This window comes from Coregonus lavaretus (assembly GCF_964263955.1).
Source record: "Coregonus lavaretus genome assembly, contig: HAP1_SCAFFOLD_6665, whole genome shotgun sequence".
NCBI lineage: Eukaryota > Metazoa > Chordata > Actinopteri > Salmoniformes > Salmonidae > Coregonus > Coregonus lavaretus.
This window is the reverse complement of record NW_028166183.1, coordinates 1-25,426: the sequence shown is the minus strand read 5'-3', so window position 1 is coordinate 25,426 and position 25,426 is coordinate 1. Positions and strand designations below refer to the sequence as shown.

General features: G+C 41.6%; 1 protein-coding gene across 1 annotated transcript in view; it reads left to right on the top strand.

Annotated features, from left to right (window-relative positions):
- LOC311114977 (CUGBP Elav-like family member 5) overlaps positions 1–23,575 on the top strand; it is a gene marked incomplete at both ends in the record, with an annotated part of 29,567 nt that extends 5,992 nt beyond the window's left edge. Inside the window, 4 exons of the mRNA XM_084190203.1 lie at positions 15,280–15,489; positions 15,903–15,995; positions 20,063–20,206; positions 23,448–23,575. Coding sequence (XP_084046329.1) covers positions 15,280–15,489; positions 15,903–15,995; positions 20,063–20,206; positions 23,448–23,575 — 575 coding nt within the window. The remainder of the gene's footprint in view (positions 1–15,279; positions 15,490–15,902; positions 15,996–20,062; positions 20,207–23,447) is intronic.
- Between the last annotated feature and the right edge of the window lie 1,851 nt (positions 23,576–25,426).

Here is a 25,426-nt window from a genome sequence, read left to right as displayed (position 1 = left end):
AGGCCAAGAGAAAAGAGTAGATTTAGTGCCTGCCTACTACTGATAATCCCACATTTTAGAAAAAATACATCTGATGTGATTTGCATATTTCTGTTGTGTATGCAGATATATTTTGGTGCGATAAATCGAATCGGGAGCATAATAGATACGTTTACAGGTACAGGCACTCATTTCCCCTCCGTCACTGGTTGAATCAACGTTGTTTCCACGTCATTTCAATTAAATTACATTAAACCAACGTGGAATAGATGTTGAAATGACGTCTGTGCCCAGTGGGGATCTGCATGCAATTCTCTCTGTTTTCCATTACAAACGGCCCCATCATTCTATACAGACACATTAAAGGGAGCGCAGCAGAGGACTTTGAGATAGCTTCTGCATAACATTTGCTTATTCAGCAATACTTCATTTTTGTGAACCTGAGGAACCCACAAGATCTTCTCTCACAAAGCATGCATCGAAATGAATAATACACAAGTCTTTGTTGTGTTTATTTGTATTTTTTCCCGACATTGCAGTATTGTGACTTTGGTAACTGTATAACTGAATAACTGTATATCAATGAGGGAATCAACAATCAAGATGGTGCATCAGTCTGACATGACACATTTTAAAGAACCTTTACTTTCTACTGTGAAAATCAATATCACAGAATGGGTTCTGTCAGTGACCATCTCTCTCTCTCTCTCTCTCTCTCTCTCTCTCTCTCTCTCTCTCTCTCTCTCTCTCTCTCTCTCTCTCTCTCTCTCTCTCTCTCTCTCTCTCTCTCTCTCTCTCTCTGCTCTCTCTCTCTCTCTCTCGCTCTCTTTCACACAATACCCCATAATGACAAAGCAAAAATATGTTTTTGGAAATTTTTGGTAATTTATTACAAATAAAAAACTGAAATATGACATTTACATAAGTATTCAGACCCTTTACTCAGTACTTTGTTGAAGCGCCTTTGGCAATGTTTACAGCCTCAAGTCTTCTTGGGTATGACGCTACAAGCTTGGCACAGCTGTATTTGGGGAGTTTCTCCCATTCTTCTCTGCAGATCCTCTCAAGCTCTGTCAGGTTGGATGGGGAGTGTTGCTGCACAGCTATTTTCAGGTCTCTTCAGAGATGTTCGATCGGGTTCAACTCCAGGCTCTGGCTGGGCCACTCAAGGACTTTCAGATACTTGTCCCGAAGCCACTCCTGTGTTCTCTTGGCTGTGTGCTTAGGGTTGTTGTCCTGTTGGAAGGTGAACCTTTGCCCCAGTGTGAGGTCCTGAGCGCTTTGGAGCAGGTTTTCATCAAGGATCTCTCTGTACTTTGCTCCGTTCATCTTTGCCTCAATCCTGACTAGTCTCCCAGTCCCTGCCGTTGAAAAACATCCCCACAGCATGATGCTGCCACCACCATGCTTCACCGTAGGGATGGTGCTAGGTTTCCTCCAGACGTGACGCTTGGCATTCAGGCTAAAGAGCAATCTTGGTTTCATCAGTCCAGAGAATCTTGTTTCTCATGGTCTGAGTCCTTTAGGTCCCTTTTGGCAAACTCCAAGCGGGCTGTGATGTTATTTTTACTGAGGAGTGGCTTCCGTCTGGCCACTCTACCATAAAGGCCTGATTGGTGGAGTGCTGCAGAGATGGTTGTCCTTCTGGAAGGTTCTCCCATCTTCACAGAGGAACTCTAGAGCTCTGTCAGAGTGACCATCAGGTCATTGGTCACCTCCCTGACCAAGGCCCTTCTCCCCCGATTGGTCAGTTTGGCCGGGCGGCCAGCTCATTTAAGAATGATGGAGGCCACTGTGTTCTTGGGGACCTTCAACGCTGCAGAAATTGTTGGTACCCTTCCCCAGATCTGTGCCTCGACACAATCCTGTCTCGGAGCTCTACTGACAATTCCTTCGACCTCATGGCTTGGTTTTTGCTCTGACATGCACTGTCAACTGTGGGACCTTATATAGACAGGAGTGTGCCTTTCCAAATCATGTCCAATCAATTGAATTTACCACAGATGGACTCCAATCAAGTTGTAGAAACATCTCAAGGATGATCAATGGAAACAAGATGCACCTGAGCTCAATTTTGAGTCTCATAGCAAAGTGTAAGGGTTGGGGTGAGGTGTGACCCAGGTGCGGTGCAGGATATACAGTAGGCAGTAGGCAGAGATGGTGAAACAAGGATCTTTACTGGTGGTCCCGAAGTCAGAATACAAAATAACGAACTTATCACGATAAAAGAAAGGCGGAGCAAATAACTCTCCAAAAACCGGCTGACAGCCAAAATACGAAATACTACCTACGACTGAAACAAATAACGAAACAGGGAGAACACTTCTCAAGTATCTGTTTATAGGTCTCCGATCAGACACTGAGTAGTACTGCTGGACATAGAGAAACTAACAGAGAAAACTGAGCAAGGGAACACAGGGAAGTGTGGGCATAAATACACAGGTGAACAGGTAGACACAGGTGACACCAATAGGATACTGATTAGTCCAGACTGTGAGTGAGGAGGTGCCTAAGGTTGTCGGAGGGGTGGGTCGCTCCGGAACTGCGACCCCCTCCTGTAACAGCAAAGGGGCTGAATACTTATGTAAATAAGGTATTTCTGTTTTTTATTTTTAATACATTTTCAAACATTTCTAAAAACCTGTTTTTGCTTTGTCATTATAGGGTATTGTATGTAAATTGCTGAGGATTTTTATTTATTTAATACATTTTAGAATAAGGCTGTAACATAACAAAATATGGAAAAAGTCAAGGGGTCTGATTACTTTCCCGAAGGCACTGTATATATGCACTCAAGTTAAGCGTTGTCGTTGGAGGAGGCTGGAGAGGGTCTATTTGTCAAATATTCACAGTGAAATTTTTTGTGCAAAGTGGGCACTTTTTTTACACACGGATAATCAATCAAAGACAGTGATTAAAAGTGCTTCTTCTCTGTTGATAATACAGGACAGAATTATACTGCATCGTATGTGTTGCGTTTGACTGCAGTATAATCCTACTGTGATGAAAGACCAAGAGACAGGACCACTGCATGTACTTTATATGCACATATTGTATGGACTATGTGTGCAGTAAATACACAATACTGATTTGAAATATACAGAAGTGCATAGTCAATGCCAGGATATATAGAAATATATAATTTCATATAAATGTAACCTATTCAAAGGGCCTCATGATACTGCATCACCTTGTACGAGAGAGCAATCCTTTATATGATATTCATAACAAAAACAGGCTTTTGTGGGGGGGTTGGAATCAATGGCGTATCAATGCAAGGAGCTTAATGAATGGGCCTGTGGTATTGAAAAGAGCTCACCATGGTGTGTGTTCTGGAACCCTAGTGTGTGTTCTGGAACCCTGGTGTGTGTTCTGGAACCCTAGTGTGTGTTCTGGGACCCTGGTGTGTGTTCTGGAACCCTAGTGTGTGTTCTGGAACCCTAGTGTGTGTTCTGGAACCCTGGTGTGTGTTAGTGAACCCTAGTGTGTGTTCTGGAACCCTGGTGTGTGTTCTGGAACCCTAGTGTGTGTTCTGGGACCCTGGTGTGTGTTCTGGAACCCTAGTGTGTGTTCTGGGACCCTGGTGTGTGTTCTAGAGTTGGACACGCTTCAGTGTAAGCTACAGTCTGTTGATTACCTTATTATTGAATCCAATGCATTATTAATCCCTGCAAGAGCGCATGGCTTTTCTTGAATTTCCAAAGACTACAATAAATATGAAATACATGTTTATTTCATTGATTAATTCATTGGCGTCTGTGCTGGTAGGCAGCAGACTGGTGTATGTTTACAGCAACCTCCCCTTTCACACATCCAACAGCCCATTACTTATTTAGAGTTCATTGAAGGAACACATAACATTACTGGCAAGGCTGTCTGTTTAAGGGGGCTGAGCGTTTCTACAGCCATTCAGAGACTTTGGGACTCATGCTCGTCCCATGTAGCTCAGTTGGTAGAGCATGGCGCTTGCAATGCCAGGGTTGTGGGTTTGATTCCCACGGGGGGCCAGTATGAAAAAAAAAATGCACTCACTAACTGTAAGTCGCTCTGGATAAGAGCGTCTGCTAAATGAGTAAAATGTAATGCGCTAAATAAGTGGAATAATTCATCGTAACGTCAAAGACATGCTTTCGTGTTCTTTAGTGATGCTGACCCACTGGGAGTGGTTTAAATGTATGCATAAAGTTGTCTCATGGACTCTCCATATCTTGACACAATGCATTGCCACTATATTTAGATATGTCCCAAAAGTCAGCAGTGCCAAATATGTGGCCTAGTCATCAACTATAGAAAAGTGTGAGCCTCTATCTTGATAACCTTAGCCTAAATCTGGAGAAATGCATACCATATCAGTGGCTGATGACAGGTGCCTCACTAAATCCCACAATGCAGTGCCTGCATTTCCATAGACCACAAACAGTGCCGTAAAGATTACCATTCAAAGCCTGCCTGATCTTCAGGTAAACGTGGAGCATTATCCTCTTTTGTAATGATCTGAATCACCTCTGCGCCCACCTACCTACCATTCTGCCATAAAAACACAACAACATCGATAAAGCTTGTGTAGGACAGCCAAAAAAGTTTAGAGAGCCTCAAAGGTTAAAACCTTTTACTGCTGTGGGCTAAATCAGTGTCACACAAAGTGATTATTGGTAGTCTTAAACAAATCTACTTTGAAACAAAAGTATACACCTCACACACATGGTTATGGGCTTAAAATAAAGAAGACACCTGTACCATGTCAGATATAGAGTTGAAATGTATTCCATTTTCAGTTTGCATCCCAATATTACACTTTATATACATAACAGAAGACTGAAATGTAACATCTTCGTATTTCTTTATTTTATTAATTATGAAATTATGAAAAATATTAATAACATTCCACCCATGACGCCAAAGAGGCCGCTTTTGGTCATTGACTGCAGGAAAGGGCTACGGGGTGTTCTCTGAAAACAATGAAACATCCATTTGATCAACAGATGTAAAGCATTTAAGCTTGATGGCGCATAAGCAGCCGGCCAGATGGTTGACTTGATTAAAGCATGTGTCCTTACAATGATACATGATGATCCTTTTTGAAAATAATGTTCAGCAGGAGCACTTCCTGAGCTACAAAATAAATCAAAATGAAGCGGTAAAAAAATATGGACCGATCCCAGGGGATAATCATATGAGCTGGAAGTGTATAATCAAAGTCACATAATGTTACGTTCCAGAGCGCTGCTCTACATGGGCTGAATGCATACGTTACATATAGGGCCCTGCTTAACTGCACTCCCATTCAATTCAGCCCTAATTGTGTCATTGATGAAAGTGGGTTTAGATTGGGGTCAAAAACATGATGCAGGACGATTCCACATACTTACTAAAGCCACAGCTGAAGCTAATGAGCTGTTTGACATAGTGTTTGTGATCCCCTGAAGGGCTCTGAGCAGCACTACCCTCAGTGGGAACGCCTGCCTGACTGGGCTGCCTGCCTGCCTGAGCTCAGGCCTGCCTCACCTTGGGTTGCTGTGTGTCACATTAGCTATGGGATTCCAGCTCAGACAGAATCCCCCCTTTGGCACAAGCCCCATTTATCCTCCCAGGGTTGCTGCATATAGACCACTATACTGAATCACATTTTATAAAATATCTACCATATAAAGTCTCACCATCATCTAAAATAGAGCTCGTTTTTTTAGGCTGGACTTCATCACATTGCCATGGGTAGGATTTTAATTACCCAAAATAATGTTTAGTAGCAACATTTTGTAGATCTCTTGCAATCTTAATCTATACCATGACCTTTTTACATTGACGTTTGAACAACCAGAATATTTTGACCGCAGTTTGCCCTCCGAGTATATACGAGTGCACCTAGTTTTAAAAATCAACTAAATGAAAACATCTGTTATGAATGCTTATTTCTTGCTTCACTGAGAGACTGTCCTTGTGTACATAATGACTGTGGTCCTCTCCAATATGGGTCCAGTGCTCCTTGTTGATTTTATTGTATAATTAGCATTATACATACTTTTGTTGCATATGGCTGGTCTCTTTCTCAGTGCAATCATAATAGGGTGTAAATCTACCATTTTCCCAAAGAACAGACTGCAATAATGTAAATGTAAATGTAATTACGTTTTCATAACATAAAACCAGGTGGAATATGTAGTAGACTTAAATTCATGGCATAATAACCGTAGAAAGCTGACAGGTAAGACAGAGTTGTGTAATATAAGCAATCTCTTGACCCACAGCATCCTATTACCCATTCTGGAGCGCAAAACAACATGTCATTATTATGGGCCGATGCATTCAGTAAACAGGCATATGTATATTCATATGCTTGTGTGTGCTTTGTAAACACGCTATGAATATGATTTTCACAACGCGAGGCTATATGTCCACTGGAGTAAAAAAATGAAATGTCTTGTTATGTATGGCACCATATGGAGTACAATCTTTCTCATACTCGAGCTAGAAAGACATTTACTGAGGCCTGCTCCTAATATTTGAGCAGTAAGTTATGGGATGATATGGGTGTGTGAACAAAAGTAATATGAGGCTAAATGAAATCATGTTCTCAGTATATTCTTCACAATCCCACTTGTCCATAGAGAAGTACCTATTGTATACCAACATTTTTGAGCAGTTTCACCCCCTTATCTCTCTCAGAGATATACACTGAGTGTACAAAACATTAGGAACACCATCCTAATATTGAGTTTTACCCCCCCCCCCCTCCCCCTGCCACCCACCCCTTTTGCCCTCAGAACAGCCTCAATTTGTCAGGGCATGGACTCTACAGGTGTCGAAAGCGTTCCACAGGGATGCTGGCCCATGTTGACTCCAATGCTTCCCACAGTTGTGTCAAGTTGGCTGGATGTCCTTTGGGTGGTGGACCATTCTTGATACACACGGGAAACTGTTGAGAGTGAAAAACCCAGCAGTGTTGCAGTTCTTGACACATTCAAACCAGTGCGCCTGGCACCTACTACCATACCCCGTTCAAAGGCACTTAAATATTTTGTCTTGCCCATTCACCCTCTGAATGGCACACATGCACAATCCATGTCTCATTTGCCTCAAGGCTTAAACATCCTTCTTTAACCTGTCTCCTCCCCTTCATCTTTCATCTACACTGATTGAAGTGGATTTAACAGGTGACATCAATAAGGGATCATAGCTTTCTCCTGGATTCTCCTGGTCAGTCTATGTCATGGAAATATGTTTTGTACACTCAGTGTATTGGTGTCAATATAGGTGTCAATAGGTGTCAATATATTGATGTTAATAGAGGGGTTATCTCTCTCAGAGATATATATTGGTGTCAATGGAAGGCCCAAAATATTGTCAAAGACTCCAGCCACCCAAGTCATAGACTGTTCTCTCTGCTACCGCATGACAAGCGGTGCCGATGCACCAAGTCTGGAACCAACAGGACCCTGAACAGCTTCTACCCCTAAGCCATAAGACTGCTAAATAGTTAGTTAAATAGCTACCTGGAGTATCTGCATTGACCCTTTTTGCACTAACTTTTTTGACTCATCACATACGTTGCTGCTACTGTGGACTATCTGTCACTTTATTTCTAGTTATATGTAATATAATAATAATAATAATAATATGCCATTTAGCAGACGCTTTTATCCAAAGCGACTTACAGTCATGCGTGCATACATTTAATTTTTTTTGTGTATGGGTGGTCCCAGGGTTCGAACCCACTACCTTGGCGTTACAAGCGCCGTGCTCTACCAGCTGAGCTACAGAGGACCACATATGTAAATATCTACCTCAATTACCTCGTACCCCTGCACATCGACTCAGTACTGGTACCCCTTGTAAATAACCAAGTTATCGTTACTCATTGTGTATCTATTATTACTTTTATTATTACGTGTTTAACTTTTTTATTATTTCTCTATTGTCTCTGTCTCTGCATTGTTGGGAAGGGCCTGTAAGTAAGCATTTCACTGTTAGTCTACACCTGTAGAAGCATGTGACGAATGAAATTTGATTTGAGCTGAGTAGTGTTAATTATTTAAAGCTATATATTTCTCTATCTGTACTCTCTCACATTACACATCGTGGACATAGCTCCCTGCTGCTGTCTCAACTCCATGATACACTGGGCTCTCCCTGGCCCCAAGGTCCATCAGTTCCGCCCAACCAGCACAATCTCCCAACCTGTGACTTCTATAATCTCCTTTTTCTGGGCTCTTATCACACACTGCATCTGCCTGCTGACCCTGAAGCACACAGCGGCCGCCGCCCACTGCTAAGCCTTGGAAAATGAATTTGCCTGATGATGGAGAGGCTGCATTATGGCGCTGTACAGTAGACTGTGTGTGGCCAGCCAGACTGGCTGTCTGAGCCCTCAGAACGGGGAGCAGCAGTCTCCTGGGGCCCCGCCAGAGAATGGGCCAGAGCTGTAGACTAATTCATCACAGGTCGGCAGAAAACAAGCAATCGCAGGGAGCTTAAACAAAGAAATGGTGCAAAAGACACAACAGCTCTCGCCGGGATCCAGGCAATTCCCCTGTTCTCAGCGGTTGGCTGCATGAGTGTCAGGTTAAAGAAGGATTTTTAAGCCTTGAGACAATGGATTGTGTATGTGTGCCATTCAGAGAGCTCTTTACTTCTCTATAGGGGATCTTTACTTCTCTATAACGACTATTTTCCTTGTCTATAGGTGCTCTTTACTTCTCTATAGGGGCTCTTTACTTCTCTATAGATGCTCTTTACTTCTCTATAGGGGCTCTTTACTTCTATAGAGGCTCTTTACTTCTCTATAGGGGCTCTTTACTTCTCTATAGAGGCTCTTTACTTCTATAGAGGGTCTTTACTTCTCTATAGAGGCTCTTTACTTCTCTATAGAGGCTTTTTACTTCTCTATAGAGGCTCTTTACTTCTCTATAGGTGCTCTTTACTTCTCTATAGAGGCTCATTACTTCTCTATAGGGGCTCTTTACTTATCTATAGAGGCTCTTTACTTCTTTATAGGCTCTTTACTTCACTATAGAGGCTCTTTACGTCTCTATAGAGGCTCTTTACTTCTCTATAGAGGATCTTTACTTCTCTAAAGGGGCTCTTTACTTCTCTATAACGACTATTTACCTCCCTATAGAGGCTCTTTACTTCTCTATAGAGGCTCTTTACTTCTCTATAGGGGCTCTTTACTACTCTGTAGAGGCTCTTTACTTCTCTATAGAGGCTTTTACTTCTCTATAGAGGCTCTTTACTTCTCTATATAGGGCTCTTTACTTCTCTATATAGGCTTTTTACTTCTCTATAGGGGCTCTTTACTTCTCTATAGAGGCTCTTTACTTCTCTATAGGGGCTTTTCACTTCTCTATAGAGGCTATTTACTTCTCTATAGGGGCTCTTTACCTCTCAATATAGGCTCTTTACTTCTCTATAGGGGCTCTTTACTTCTCTATAGATGCCCTTTACTTCTCTATAGAGGCACTTTACTTCTCTATAGAGGCTCTTTCCTTCTCTAAAGGGGCTCTTTACTTCTCTATAGAGGCTCTTTACTTCTCTATAGAGGCCTTTTACTTCTCTATAGAGGCTCTTTACTACTCTATAGAGGCTCTTTACTTCTCTATAGAGGCTCTTTACTTTTCCATAGGGGCTCTTTACTTCTCTATAGAGGCTCTTTACTTCTATAGAGGCTCTTTACTTCTCTATAGAGGCTCTTTACTTCTCTATATAGGCTCTTTACTTCTCTATAGGGGCTCTTTACTTATCTATAGAGGCTCTTTACTTCTTTATAGGCTCTTTACTTCACTATAGAGGCTCTTTACGTCTCTATAGAGGCTCTTTACTTCTCTATAGAGGATCTTTACTTCTCTAAAGGGGCTCTTTACTTCTCTATAACGACTCTTTACCTCCCTATAGAGGCTCTTTACTTCTCTATAGAGGCTCTTTACTTCTCTATAGGGGCTCTTTACTACTCTGTAGAGGCTCTTTACTTCTCTATAGAGGCTTTTACTTCTCTATAGAGGCTCTTTACTTCTCTATATAGGGCTCTTTACTTCTCTATAGAGGCTTTTTACTTCTCTATAGGGGCTCTTTACTTCTCTATAGAGGCTCTTTACTTCTCTATAGGGGCTTTTCACTTCTCTATATAGGCTCTTTACTTCTCTATAGGGGCTCTTTACTTCTCTATAGATGCCCTTTACTTCTCTATAGAGGCGCTTTACTTCTCTATAGGGGCTCTTTACTTCTCTAAAGGGGCTCTTTACTTCTCTATAGAGGCACTTTACTTCTCTATAGAGGCTCTTTCCTTCTCTAAAGGGGCTCTTTACTTCTCTATAGAGGCTCTTTACTTCTCTTTAGAGGCTCTTTACTTCTCTATAGAGGCTCTTTACTTTTCCATAGGGGCTCTTTACTTCTCTATAGAGGCTCTTTACTTCTATAGAGGCTCTTTACTTCTCTATAGAGGCTCTTTACTTCTCTATATAGGCTCTTTACTTCTCTATAACGACTCTTTACCTTCCTATAGAGGCTCTTTACCTCTCGATAGAGGCTCTTTACTTCTCTATAACGACTCTTTACCTCCCTATAGAGGCTCTTTACTTCTCTATAGGGGCTCTTTACTTCTGTATAACAACTCTTTACCTACCTATAGAGGCTCTTTACTTCTCTATAGAGGCTCTTTACTTCTCTAAAGGGGCTCTTTACTTCTCTATAACGACTCTTTACCTCCCTATAGAGGCTCTTTACTTCTCTATAGAGGCTCTTTACTTCTCTATAGGGGCTCTTTACTACTCTGTAGAGGCTCTTTACTTCTCTAAAGGGGCTCTTTACTTCTTTATAGAGGCTCTTTACTTCTCTATAGAGGCTCTTTACTTCTCTATAGCGACTCTTTACTTCTCTATAGAGGCTCTTTACTTCTCTATATAGGCTCTTTACTACTCTGTAGAGGCTCTTTACTTCTCTATAGGTGCTCTTTACTTCTCTATAGAGGCTCTTTACTTCTCTAAAGGGGCTCTTTACTTCTCTAAAGGGGCTCTTTACTTCTCTAAAGGGGCTCTTTACTTCTATAGAGGCTCTTTACTTCTCTAAAGGGGCTCTTTACTTCTATAGAGGCTCTTTACTTCTCTATAGAGGCTATTTACTTCTCTATAGGGGCTCTTTACTTCTATAGAGGCTCTTTACTTCTCTATAGAGACTGTTTACTTCTCTATAGAGGCTCTTTACTTCTCTATAGAGGCTCTTTACTACTCTGTAGAGGCTCTTTACTTCTCTAAAGGGGCTCTTTACTTCTCTATAGAGGCTCTTTACTTCTCTATAGAGGCTCGTTACTTCTCTATAGCGACTCTTTACTTCTCTATAGAGGCTCTTTACTTCTCTATATAGGCTCTTTACTACTCTGTAGAGGCTCTTTACTTCTCTATAGAGGCTCTTTACTTCTCTATAGGGGCTCTTTACTTCTCTATAGAGACTCTTTACCTCCCTATAGAGGCTCTTTACTTCTCTATAGAGGCTCTTTACTTCTCTATAGAGGCTCTTTACTTCTCTATAGAGGCTATTTACTTCTCTATAGGGGCTCTTTACTTCTATAGAGGCTCTTTACTTCTCTATAGGGGCTCTTTACTTCTCTATAGAGGCTTTTACTTCTCTATAGAGGCTCTTTACTTCTCTATAGAGGCTCTTTACTTCTCTATAGGGGCTCTTTACTTCTCTATAGAGACTCTTTACCTCCCTATAGAGGCTCTTTACTTCTCTATAGAGCCTCTTTACTTCTCTATAGAGGCTCTTTACTTCTCTAAAGGGGCTCTTTACTTCTCTATAGAGGCTCTTTACTTCTCTATAGAGGCTCTTTACTTCTCTAAAGGGGCTCTTTACTTCTCTATAGAGGCTCTTTACTTCTCTAAAGGGGCTATTTACTTCTCTAAAGGGGCTCTTTACTTCTATAGAGGCTCTTTACTTCTCTAAAGGGGCTCTTTACTTCTCTAAAGGGGCTCTTTACTTCTATAGAGGCTCTTTGCTTCTCTATAGAGGCTCTTTACTTCTCTATAGGGGCTCTTTACTTCTATAGAGGCTCTTTACTTCTCTATAGGGGCTCTTTACTTCTCTATAGAGGCTTTTACTTCTCTATAGAGGCTCTTTACTTCTCTATAGAGGCTCTTTACTTCTCTATAGGGGCTCTTTACTTCTCTATAGAGACTCTTTACCTCCCTATAGAGGCTCTTTACTTCTCTATAGATGCTCTTTACTTCTCTATAGAGGCTCTTTACTTCTCTAAAGAGGCTCTTTACTTCTCTATGGAGGCTTTTTACTTCTCTATAGGGGCTCTTTACTTATCTATAGAGGCTCTTTACTTCTTTATAGGCTCTTTACTTCACTATAGAGGCTCTTTACGTCTCTATAGAGGCTCTTTACTTCTCTATAGAGGATCTTTACTTCTCTAAAGGGGCTCTTTACTTCTCTATAACGACTCTTTACCTCCCTATAGAGGCTCTTTACTTCTCTATAGAGGCTCTTTACTTCTCTATAGGGGCTCTTTACTACTCTGTAGAGGCTCTTTACTTCTCTATAGAGGCTTTTACTTCTCTATAGAGGCTCTTTACTTCTCTATATAGGGCTCTTTACTTCTCTATAGAGGCTTTTTACTTCTCTATAGGGGCTCTTTACTTCTCTATAGAGGCTCTTTACTTCTCTATAGGGGCTTTTCACTTCTCTATATAGGCTCTTTACTTCTCTATAGGGGCTCTTTACTTCTCTATAGATGCCCTTTACTTCTCTATAGAGGCGCTTTACTTCTCTATAGGGGCTCTTTACTTCTCTAAAGGGGCTCTTTACTTCTCTATAGAGGCACTTTACTTCTCTATAGAGGCTCTTTCCTTCTCTAAAGGGGCTCTTTACTTCTCTATAGAGGCTCTTTACTTCTCTATAGAGGCTCTTTACTTCTCTATAGAGGCTCTTTACTACTCTTTAGAGGCTCTTTACTTCTCTATAGAGGCTCTTTACTTTTCCATAGGGGCTCTTTACTTCTCTATAGAGGCTCTTTACTTCTATAGAGGCTCTTTACTTCTCTATAGAGGCTCTTTACTTCTCTATATAGGCTCTTTACTTCTCTATAACGACTCTTTACCTTCCTATAGAGGCTCTTTACCTCTCGATAGAGGCTCTTTACTTCTCTATAACGACTCTTTACCTCCCTATAGAGGCTCTTTACTTCTCTATAGGGGCTCTTTACTTCTGTATAACAACTCTTTACCTACCTATAGAGGCTCTTTACTTCTCTATAGAGGCTCTTTACTTCTCTAAAGGGGCTCTTTACTTCTCTATAACGACTCTTTACCTCCCTATAGAGGCTCTTTACTTCTCTATAGAGGCTCTTTACTTCTCTATAGGGGCTCTTTACTACTCTGTAGAGGCTCTTTACTTCTCTAAAGGGGCTCTTTACTTCTCTATAGAGGCTCTTTACTTCTCTATAGAGGCTCTTTACTTCTCTATAGCGACTCTTTACTTCTCTATAGAGGCTCTTTACTTCTCTATATAGGCTCTTTACTACTCTGTAGAGGCTCTTTACTTCTCTATAGGTGCTCTTTACTTCTCTATAGAGGCTCTTTACTTCTCTAAAGGGGCTCTTTACTTCTCTAAAGGGGCTCTTTACTTCTATAGAGGCTCTTTACTTCTCTAAAGGGGCTCTTTACTTCTCTAAAGGGGCTCTTTACTTCTATAGAGGCTCTTTACTTCTCTATAGAGGCTATTTACTTCTCTATAGGGGCTCTTTACTTCTATAGAGGCTCTTTACTTCTCTATAGAGACTGTTTACTTCTCTATAGAGGCTCTTTACTTCTCTATAGAGGCTCTTTACTACTCTGTAGAGGCTCTTTACTTCTCTAAAGGGGCTCTTTACTTCTCTATAGAGGCTCTTTACTTCTCTATAGAGGCTCTTTACTTCTCTATAGCGACTCTTTACTTCTCTATAGAGGCTTTTACTTCTCTATAGAGGCTCTTTACTTCTCTATAGAGGCTCTTTACTTCTCTATAGGGGCTCTTTACTTCTCTATAGAGACTCTTTACCTCCCTATAGAGGCTCTTTACTTCTCTATAGATGCTCTTTACTTCTCTATAGAGGCTCTTTACTTCTCTAAAGAGGCTCTTTACTTCTCTATGGAGGCTTTTTACTTCTCTATAGGGGCTCGTTACTTATCTATAGAGGCTCTTTACTTCTCTATAGAGACTTTTTACTTCTCTATAGGGGCTCTTTACTTCTCTATAGAGGCTCTTTACTTCTATAGAGGCTCTTTACTTCTCTATAGGGGTTCTTTACTTCTCTATAGAGGCTCTACTTCTCTATAGACGCTCTTTACTTCTCTATAAAGGCTTTTTCTTCTCTATAGGGGTTCTTTACTTCTCTATAGGGGCTCTTTACTTCTCTATAGGGGCTCTTTACTTCTCTATAGAGGCTCTTTACTTCTCTATAGAGGCTCTTTACTTCTCTATACCGAGTCTTTACCTCCCTATAGAGGCTATTTACTTCTCTATAGAGGCTTTTTACTTCTCTGTAGAGGCTCTTTACTTCTTTATAGAGGCTTTTTACTACTCTATAGAGGCTCTTTACTTCTCTATACCGAGTCTTTACCTCCCTATAGAGGCTATTTACTTCTCTATAGAGGCTTTTTACTTCTCTATAGGGGCTCTTTACTTCTCTATAGAGGCTCTTTACTTCTTTATAGAGGCTCTTTACTTCTTTATAGAGCCTCTTTACTGAGTTGGTCCCATGTGGGCTGTTTCTCAGAGAGGGCTGATGCTCCACCGCGGAGCTTACTTTCAAAGCCACCACCATTCATAGTGAGATCCTCCTCTAATAGACTTATTCACATTCCGCCCAAGATTGCATATTTTCAACAAGAGGCTGGTTTTAAAATTCATATAACGAGAGATGAGCATCCAATTCTATTCTAACCGTGAAACATCCTGCAATTGTGTGTGTGTGTGCTTATTCATGGTGTGTCAAACTATTGGATATTTTTCATTATGTTTAAAGAGGGTAGGCATCTGTGTTTTTCTTCCCCTGTCCACACTGAGAAAATATTTCTCTGTAATCTCCTCTGTCTCTCAGGATCTTACTGGAGTTGCAGTGGTTTCCTCTTCCTGCTCTCACTCGGAGCCAGCAGGGTGTCTCACAAACATGTTTTACAGGTTGACTTCCCAGTGATCCAGCGGGATATCTCACCACCAGCGCCTGCTATGTGGCAGTCCTTGTGATGGAGGGAAAGGAGGTGTAGTGAGCAAAAGTGTGTGTGTGTGTGTGTGGGGTAGTCTGTAAAAGTATAAATGTCCTTGTCTCAGCAGGCCTCAGCTCTCCACCAGCCAACATCACCACTCCCAGCATCGTCACTCCCATCGTCAACGGCTTCACGGGTATCCCCCACCATCAGCCCAACGGACATCCCACCGTGGAGACCATGTACACCAATGGTCTCTCGCCCTACACCACCCAGAGCCCCACCGCCGCAGACACCCTCCAGCAAGCCTTCACCGGAGTACAGCAATACACAGGTATTGTACACAGGATACACATCTAGAAGTAGAGCAATACAGAGTACAGGTACTGTGCATGCTGGCCTGAGCCCTTAAGCCCTGGCCCAGACTGAGAGCGATGTGCACTAATATGGTGCAGGAGTAAAATCAGGGACGTTTTTGTGTACCATGGAAATCAATGCCTTCCAAGCAGCAGAATGGCTACTGTATCTTTATAAGTTCATGTTATTTTGCAATGCAACATTGAGTGACAAAACTACATAACTGACAGCATACACACAGCATAACTGACCGAAAACAAGAGAGATACTGTATTAAGTGGTATAGAGATCTATACGAGATATACCAATACAAAATTGTGTGCATGAAACTTTGTGTGTGTGTGTGTGTGTGTGTGTGTGTGTGTGTGTGTGTGTGTGTGTGTATTACAGCTATCTACCCAGCAGGCACACTGACTCCCATAGGCCAGACTCTTCCTCAGCCATCACAGGGCATCCAGCAGCAGCAACAGAGAGAAGGTGAGGGTGAGAGAACAATATTACTATTTTACAATGCTATTATAAATATTCACTTTTATTGCTTTATTGTCATATTGCTATATTGCATTTTACAGGTTTAAGAGTATTATGTTAAATACAAATGCATTTCATATTTTGGTATTACACTTTCCTAGTAATATTGTCTAGGTGTTATAATGCAGTGATTAAATGTTCCCATTTTGGAAATAAAAGTGTTACATAGTACTGTGTACGCATAATGGTATTATCTGGGGCAAAGATAAAATAATCAATCATCATCATCTGCATGTGATGCAGTCTTGACTTTGACTTTAACCTTTACCTAAATGTAGACTACATGGAGATTACATTTGACCATCTAATGGCTGATTGCATTGTGTAATCCATTGACTGTGTTCAAACACATGTATTGTCACATCCCAATCTGCTTAGTTGATTATGATGACAACCGTGTGTAATGTATTGTCATTTTGGATTCACTATTTCTAAATCATTACCAGTCTGTTTTTCCTCAAATACAGTGCCTTCGGAAAGTATTCAGGCCCCTTGACTTTTTCAATATTTAGTTACGTTACAGCCTTATTCTGAAATTGATTACATTCCTTTTTTTCCTCATCAATCTACTCACAATACCCCATAATGACAAAACGAAAACAGGTTTTTAGAAATTGTATCAAATTTATAAAATAAAACAGAAATACCTTATTTACTTAAGTATTCAGACCCTTTGCTATGAGACTCAAAATTGAGCTCAGATGCATCCTGTTTCCATTGATCATCCTTCAGATGTTTCAACAACTTCATTGGAGTCCACCAGTGGTACATGCAATTGATTGGACATGATTTGGAAAGGCACACACCGGTCTATATAAGGTCCCACAGTTGACAGTGCATGTCAGAGCAAAAATAAAGCCATGAGGTCGAAGGAATTGTCCGTAGAGCTCTGAGACAGGATTGTGTCGAGGCACAGATCTGGGGAAGGGTACCAACAATTTCTGCAGCATTGAAGGTCCCCAAGAACACAGTGGCCTCCATCATTCTTAAATGGAAGAAGTTTGGAACCACCAAGACTCTTCCTAGAGCTGGCCCCCCGGCCAAACTGAGGGGTAAAGGGCATTGGTTAGGGAGGTGACCAAGAACCCGATGGTCACTCTGACAGAGCTCCAGAGTTCCTCTGTTGAGATGGGAGACCCTTCCAGAAGGATAACCATCTCTGCAGCACTCCACCAATCAGGTCTTTATGGTAGAGTGGCCAGACGGAAGCCACTCCTCAGTAAAAGGCACATGACATCCCGCTTGGAGTTTGCCAAAAGGCACCTAAAGGACTCTGACCATGAGAAACAAGATTCTCTGCTCTGATGAAACCAAGATGTACCTTTTTGGCCTGAATGCCAAGCGTCATGTCTGGAGGAAACCTGGCACCATCCCTACGGTGAAGCATGGTGGTGGCAGCATCATGCTGTGGGGATGTTTTTCTCACTGCAGGGACTGGGAGACTAGTCAGGATCGAGGGAAAGATGAACGGAGCAAAGTACAGAGAGACCCTTGATGAAAACCTGCTCCAGAGCGCTCATGACCTCAGACTGGGGCGAATGTTCACCTTCCAACAGGACAACGACCATAAGCACACTGCCATGACCACGCAGGAGTGGCTTCGGGATAAGTCTCTGAATGTCCTTGAGTGGCCCAGCCAGAGCCCGGACTTGAACCAGATCGAACATCTATGGAGAGACCAGAAAATAGCTGTGCAGCAACGCTCCCCATCCAACCTGACAGAGCTTGAGAGGATCTGCAGAGAAGAATGGGAGAAACTCCCCAAATACACATGTGCCAAGCTTGTAGCGTCATACCCAAGAAGACTTGAGGCCGTAATTGCTGCCAAAGGTGCTTCAACAAAATACTGAGTAAAGGTTCTGAATACTTATGGGTTTTTGCAAAAGAAAATGCACACCTGTTTTTGCTTTGTCATTATGGGGCATTGTGTGTAGATTGATGAGGGAAAAAAGCAATTTAATCAATTTTAGAATAAGGCTGTAACGTAACAAAATGTGGAAAAAGTCAAGGGGTCTGAATACTTTCCGAACGCACTGTAAATATGCATATATTATTATTATGTACAGTTGTGGTCAAAAGTTTTGAGAATGACACAATTATTGGTCTTCACAAAGTTTGCTGCTTCAGTGTTTTTAGATATTTTTGTGAGATGTTACTTTGGTATACTGAAGTATAATTACAAGCATTCCATAAGTGTAAAAGGCTTTTATTGACAATTACATTAAGTTTATGCAAAGAGTCAATATTTGCAGTGTTGACCCTTCTTTTTTAAGACCTCTGCAATCCGCCCTGGCATGCTGTCAATTAACATCTGGGCCACATCCTGACTGATGGCAGCCCATTCTTGCATAATCAATGCTTGGAGTTTGTCAGAATTTGTGGGTTTTTGTTTGTCTACCCGCCTCTTGAGGATTGACCACAAATTCTAAAATGGGATTAAGGTCTGGGGAGTTTCCTGGCCATGGACCCAAAATGTCGATGTTTTGTTCCCCGAGCCACTTAGTTATCACTTTTGCCTTATGGCAAGGTGCTCCATCATGCTGGAAAAGGCATTGTTCGTCATCAAACTGTTCTTGGATGGTTGGGAGAAGTTGCTCTCGGAGGATGTGTTGGTACCATTCTTTGTTCATGGCTGTGTTCTTAGGCAAAATTGTGAGTGAGCCCACTCCCTTGGCTGAGAAGCAACCCCACACATGAATGGTCTCAGGATACTTTACTGTTGGCATGACACAGGACTGATGGTAGCGCTCACCTTGTCTTCTCCGGACAAGCTTTTTTCCGGATGCACCAAACAATCGGAAAGGGTATTCATCAGAGAAAATGACTTTACCCCAGTCCTCAGCAGTCCAAACCCCTTACCTTTTGCAGAATATCAGTCTGTCCCTGATGTTTTTCCTGTAGAGAAGTGGCTTCCTCGCTGCCCTTCTTGACACCAGGCCATCCTCCAAAAGTCTTTGTCTCACTGTGCGTGCAGATGCACTCACAACTGCCTGCTGCCATTCCTGAGCAAGCTCTGCACTGGTGGTGCCCCGATCCCGCAGCTGAATCAACTTTAGGAGACAGTCCTGGCGCTTGCTGGACTTTCTTGGGCGCCCTGACGCCTTCTTCTCAACAATTGAACCTCTCTCCTTGAAGTTCTTGATGATCCGATAAATGGTTGATTTAGGTGCAATCTTACTAGCAGCAATATCCTTGCCTGTGAAGCCCTTTTTGTGCAAAGCGATGATGACGGCACGTGTTTCCTTGCAGGTAACCATGGTTAACAGAGGAAGAACAATGATTTCAAGCACCACCCTCCTTTTAAAGCTTCCAGTCTGTTATTGTAACTCAATCAGCATGACAGAGTGATCTCCAGCCTTGTCCTCGTCAACACTCTCACCTGTGTTAACGAGAGAATCACTGACATGATGGCAGCTGGTCCTTTTGTGGCAGGGCTGAAATGCAGTGGAAATGTTTTTTTTGTGATTAAGTTCATTTTCATGGCAAAGAGGGACTTTGCAATGAATTGCAATTCATCTGATCACTCTTCATAACATTCTGGAGTATATGCAAATTGCCATCATAAAAACTGAGGCAGCAAACTCTGTGAAAATTAATATTTGTGTCATTCTCAAAACTTTTGACCACGACTGTAGGCCTTTGTCTTGATTAGTAGTCTGATTTCGAACATTGTTTGACTAGATTAGATGCTTGAATGACGGCTTAATGCTGCCTCTGAACATCTCCATAAAAACAAATCATCAAGTCGCCACCTCAGTGATGTCATGGCGCCACACCATGCAAAATGAAATCAAAGATGGAAAATGCACAATTTGTATTGGTGGTGGTAAGCACAGTGTTGTTGTTATTTATAGATACTGTTACAGAACACCTAACAAATGTATTTCTTTGCCACTCCATTAGTTGTGCTCCTCAGATCTGGTCCCTGACCAAATCAGACGCAACGGGTCTGCAGGCAGTGATAAATAAAGCAGTAAATAGGTCTGATTGTGGTTTCCATGGTTTATGTGTGTTCGCAGGGCCCGAGGGCTGTAACCTGTTCATCTACCACCTGCCACAGGAGTTTGGAGATAATGAACTCATGCAGATGTTTCTACCTTTCGGGAGCGTCATCTCCTCCAAGGTCTTCATGGACCGAGCCACCAACCAGAGCAAATGTTTCGGTGAGTTTTTGCGATGTAGAGTAGTTTTATAGCACAGGAGGTTGGTGGCACCTTAATTGGGGAGAACAAGCTCGTGGTAATGACTGGAGCGGAATTATTAGAATGGTATCAAATACGCCAAACACATGGTTTCCATGTGTTTTATGCCATTCCATTCGCTCAGTTCCAGCCATTATTGTGAGCCGTCCTCCCCTCAGCAACCTCCACTGTTTTATAGGTGGTTATATAGTGGTGGTCTATGTTTGATCTGTCGACCAATCAATTAAAGACAGTTTCATGTATCGCAAACAAGGCAATGATAGTATGATTCCTGTGCTATTTCAACAAAAGTAAACTTTTACATTAAACAAATTGGTAGCCTATAATCCCCTTGTTATCTCAGTGGGGATGTCCTCAGAGCTTGAAAAGCTTTTAGCTATCTGTTCACAACGAAGCTAGGGAATAGCATGTATGTAGCCACAGCATCCAGATCACCGCTCTGTAACCCCAATACCTGTCAATACCCAGGGTGCACTGGGGCTGATTCACACCCCAACCTGGCTCTGGTCCCACTTGGCACTGGTCTTACTTGGCTCCATAGACCAGACCTGCATTTGGGCTTGAAAAAAAAAGTATGGATGAAGGGAGGGGAGAGAAAAAATTAGGCAAAGGACAATTATAGATCAGCGTTTGTTTTCACTTCAGGGAGCTGCACATCCCTGGGTAAAATTGATTGCTGCCCTGCTCTCAGGGCGGACTTAATGACATATGCATTCATAAAAGAAGACCTATTTGCAGTATTGACTAATACACTATGTATTTACAACATAATGTTAGGTCTGGTGACAGGACTGCTTTGTAGGGTAATTAATCTAGAAAGCAGGGAGAGGGTTAAACCCAGGCTGATGGTGCAGGTGACATGGAGAGCTCACCTTAAAGGAGGTTTAAGTCCACATCCTTCCCTGTTATCTGTGGCACGGCCGGCCCGGGGCCCTCCTTTCATCCTCTCCTCCTCCCTCTCTCCCCCCTAACCCTTCTCCCTAATGGGGCAGCATAGGCAGACACTTCACCTCCCAGGTGGCAGGAGACCTGGGGAGGCTCCTGCTGTTTTTCATGGGTCATCGACTGTTCCTAATGACACTCTAGACACTGGGGAGTGCATCAACCGGAGCTACACTCCACTAGTTTCTGGTCACTGACTTTCAAGGCTTTCTTTTTTACACTTGATGGAAACAGGATGCTCAGCATGAGTTTGGGCTTGAGGGTCTGGGGCCGTACGCATGTGCTTCTGCGTCGGCCTGTCTCTCCGTGTTCATCTGTGTGGGCTCTGCTTTGCTGTGCAAGTGGCAGAGCCATAAATGCATGCTCATTGATATATATTCAAGGGTGTTTGAGAGTGTTTGCACAAAGCTACATCGAGAAGCAAAATTGTTCAAATGACAGAAATGGTTATACAGTGGGGAAAAAAAGTATTTAGTCAGCCACCAATTGTGCAAGTTCTCCCACTTAAAAAGATGAGAGAGGCCTGTAATTTTCATCATAGGTACACGTCAACTATGACAGACAAAATGAGAAAAGAAATTCCAGAAAATCACATTGTAGGATTTGTAATGAATTTATTTGCAAATTATGGTGGAAAATAAGTATTTGGTCAATAACAAAAGTTTCTCAATACTTTGTTATATACCCTTTGTTGGCAATGACACAGGTCAAACGTTTTCTGTAAGTCTTCACAAGGTTTTCACACACTGTTGCTGGTATTTTGGCCCATTCCTCCATGCAGATCTCCTCTAGAGCAGTGATGTTTTGGGGCTGTCGCTGGGCAACACGGATTTTCAACTCCCTCCAAAGATTTTCTATGGGGTTGAGATCTGGAGACTGGCTAGGCCACTCCAGGACCTTGAAATGCTTCTTACGAAGCCACTCCTTCGTTGCCCGGGCGGTGTGTTTGGGATCATTGTCATGCTGAAAGACCCAGCCACGTTTCATCTTCAATGCCCTTGCTGATGGAAGGAGGTTTTCACTCAAAATCTCACGATACATGGCCCCATTCATTCTTTCCTTTACACGGATCAGTCGTCCTGGTCCCTTTGCAGAAAAACAGCCCCAAAGCATGATGTTTCCACCCCCATGCTTCACAGTAGGTATGGTGTTCTTGGGATGCAACTCAGCATTCTTTGTCCTCCAAACACGACGAGTTGAGTTTTTACCAAAAAGTTATATTTTGGTTTCATCTGACCATATGACATTCTCCCAATCCTCTTCTGGATCATCCAAATGCACTCTAGCAAACTTCAGACGGGTCTGGACATGTACTGGCTTAAGCAGGGGGCCACAGCAGGATTTGAGTCCCTGGCGGCGTAGTGTGTTACTGATGGTAGGCTTTGTTACTTTGGTCCCAGCTCTCTGCAGGTCATTCACTAGGTCCCCCCGTGTGGTTCTGGGATTTTTGCTCACCGTTCTTGTGATCATTTTGACCCCACGGGGTGAGATCTTGCATGGAGCCCCAGATCGAGGGAGATTATCAGTGGTGTTGTATGTCTTCCATTTCCTAATAATTGCTCCCACAGTTGATTTCATCAAACCAAGCTGCTTACCTATTGCAGATTCAGTCTTCCCAGCCTGGTGCAGGTCTACAATTTTGTTTCTGGTGTCCTTTGACAGCTCTTTGGTCTTGGCCATAGTGGAGTTTGGAGTGTGACTGTTTGAGGTTGTGGACAGGTGTCTTTTATACTGATAACAAGTTCAAACAGGTGCCATTAATACAGGTAACGAGGGGAGGACAGAGGAGCCTCTTAAAGAAGAAGTTACAGGTCTGTGAGAGCCAGAAATCTTGCTTGTTTGTAGGTGACCAAATACTTATTTTCCACCATAATTTGCAAATAAATTCATAAAAAATCCTACAATGTGATTTTCTGGATTTTATTTTCTCAATTTGTCTGTCATAGTTGACGTGTACCTATGATGAAAATTACAGGCATCTCTCATCTTTTTAAGTGGGAGAACTTGCACAATTGGTGGCTGACTAAATACTTTTTTTCCCCACTGTATATTGTTCAATATTGTTCAACATTACTTTGGTTCCCATCAAAATAAGCACTTTGATATATGAAATAGTCAAAGCATAATGGTATTAGATTGAGCAAGGGCATTGTCTGAAATCCTTTCTCTGTTTCCTCATAATTCAATCATAATTTGGCTACATTTTCGTATAATATGGTTTTGGTTTTTAGGTTTATACACTTTGTGTCTTTTTTCCTAGGGTTTGTGAGCTTCGACAACCCAGCTAGCGCGCAGGCAGCTATTCAAGCCATGAATGGCTTTCAGATTGGAATGAAGAGGTTGAAAGTCCAGTTAAAACGACCAAAGGATGCCAGCCGTCCTTACTGACACAACCTAGCCATCAGTATTCACTGCAACAGCACAGGTAAGCCCAGTGGACTTTCTTATAGACTCAGACTGTTAGAATGCCTGTCAACTAGAAATGGGAAAATCTATCATCATGATAGACAAAGATTGATTGAATTGCAAATGTGGGCTGGCTTTCTCCAAACCATCACACTGATATAATGGGCATAATTGAATAATTACAAATAACTGTAAAATCTATACATCAAAAAATGTCATCTACATTTCAAAATAACTTCAAAACAAAGTAAGCTAGATCTAAACATGGTTTGATATTTGTCTTCTAGGTTTTGAGAAAACTGAAGATATCTTGGAGGAGTTCAACTTTTTTCTTTGAAAACAACAAAAAAATGTTTTAAAAAACATCAACACAAGGAATTTTTGAAGACATATCAGCATTTACTTATGAAGAAGACGTAGGCTACTGCAGCGATAGAAGGAGGTGTGGAGTTAGCAGAAACTACACCGAAGGACTTCAACAACAACGCAACAAACCATACAGTGCAAGACAGACTAGAGAAGTAGAAAACTCAAAAAAGATGTGAAACTCTTAACAACAGAACTTTTCTTGTTGAGACTTGAATTGTTAATTAAGCAACAAACAAACAAAAAGCAGCAACAACAAATAGATTTATATATACGTATTATATACACACACACATATATATATATATATATATATATATATATATATATATATATATATATATATATATATATATATATATATATATATATATAAGAAAGAGGCGCTTGTGGCTTTTACTATACTGGACAAATGAGGGTTAAAAGTGGTAAAAAGAAGCTATTCTGTCCCACTGATGGACTTTCTCTAATTCTCTCTCTGTCTCTCAGCAAGCGCAGAACTATGACTTTCTGGGGTCACTGAGGTTTCCATTAGCTACAGTACAACTGAAAATATTTCACCCCTAAGGGACCAAAGGACCAAACATTTGTATTGTTCTCAATGGTAATATATAGTATTATTGATTCTAATACTGGAAACTACAACTAATAATGTTACAACTTAAAACTTAAGAAGAAACTTACTAGCTTCCGGTTGGAGGAGGAAAAGGGGTTTTGGTTTATTTTCCATTTACATTATTGCTACTGGGTTTGAGGATATTTAAACAAAATATAAAAATATAAAAAAATATTTTAAAAGCTATACAATTTTAGTGGACGTAGAATATGTGATTAGAGATTGTTTTTCGGGCATGTTCAGATTTACTTTTAGCAGTCATCCTTCACCCATTACATTCCAAATCTGCATTTTAATTTTCGACATATCTCTCTCTACTACCTTCTCTGTGTTGGAGCAATAAGGCAACTCTGAGTAGATGCTCATGAAGCTCAACACGGTAGTGCCAAAAGATATCCCGTAAATTGTGTCAAACCAAACATTCAATACATACAGTGTATTGAGCAATGTCTTCAATCGTCTGCTGTTTCTAGTCCCCTGTCAGTGCACTGCAGTCCATCGTGATGTATTATCATTGTAGACCCCCATCTTTATCATTGCAGAAAAAGGCATCCGTGTCAGGAAAAAGCGAGGCAGCATCATTAAAGCACTGACAATACAGTTAATCTGACCACTAAGCACAGCGGTAAAAGTGTCACCCAGTAGTGTGGATACGCATTAGTAAAGAAGTGCAACACCTTTAACTGGTTAATAAAATATACAAATTACCCTGACAATGGTTATAAAATTGCTATCCAAGCACCGGCTCCTGCCCCCTTCCGCTGCCAACCTTCTCCAGCTGCTCTCTGCAGGGGAGGCCCTCCCCACTAAAGCACATCTCTTTTAATAGAGACTATCAGTTTACCGTGGAC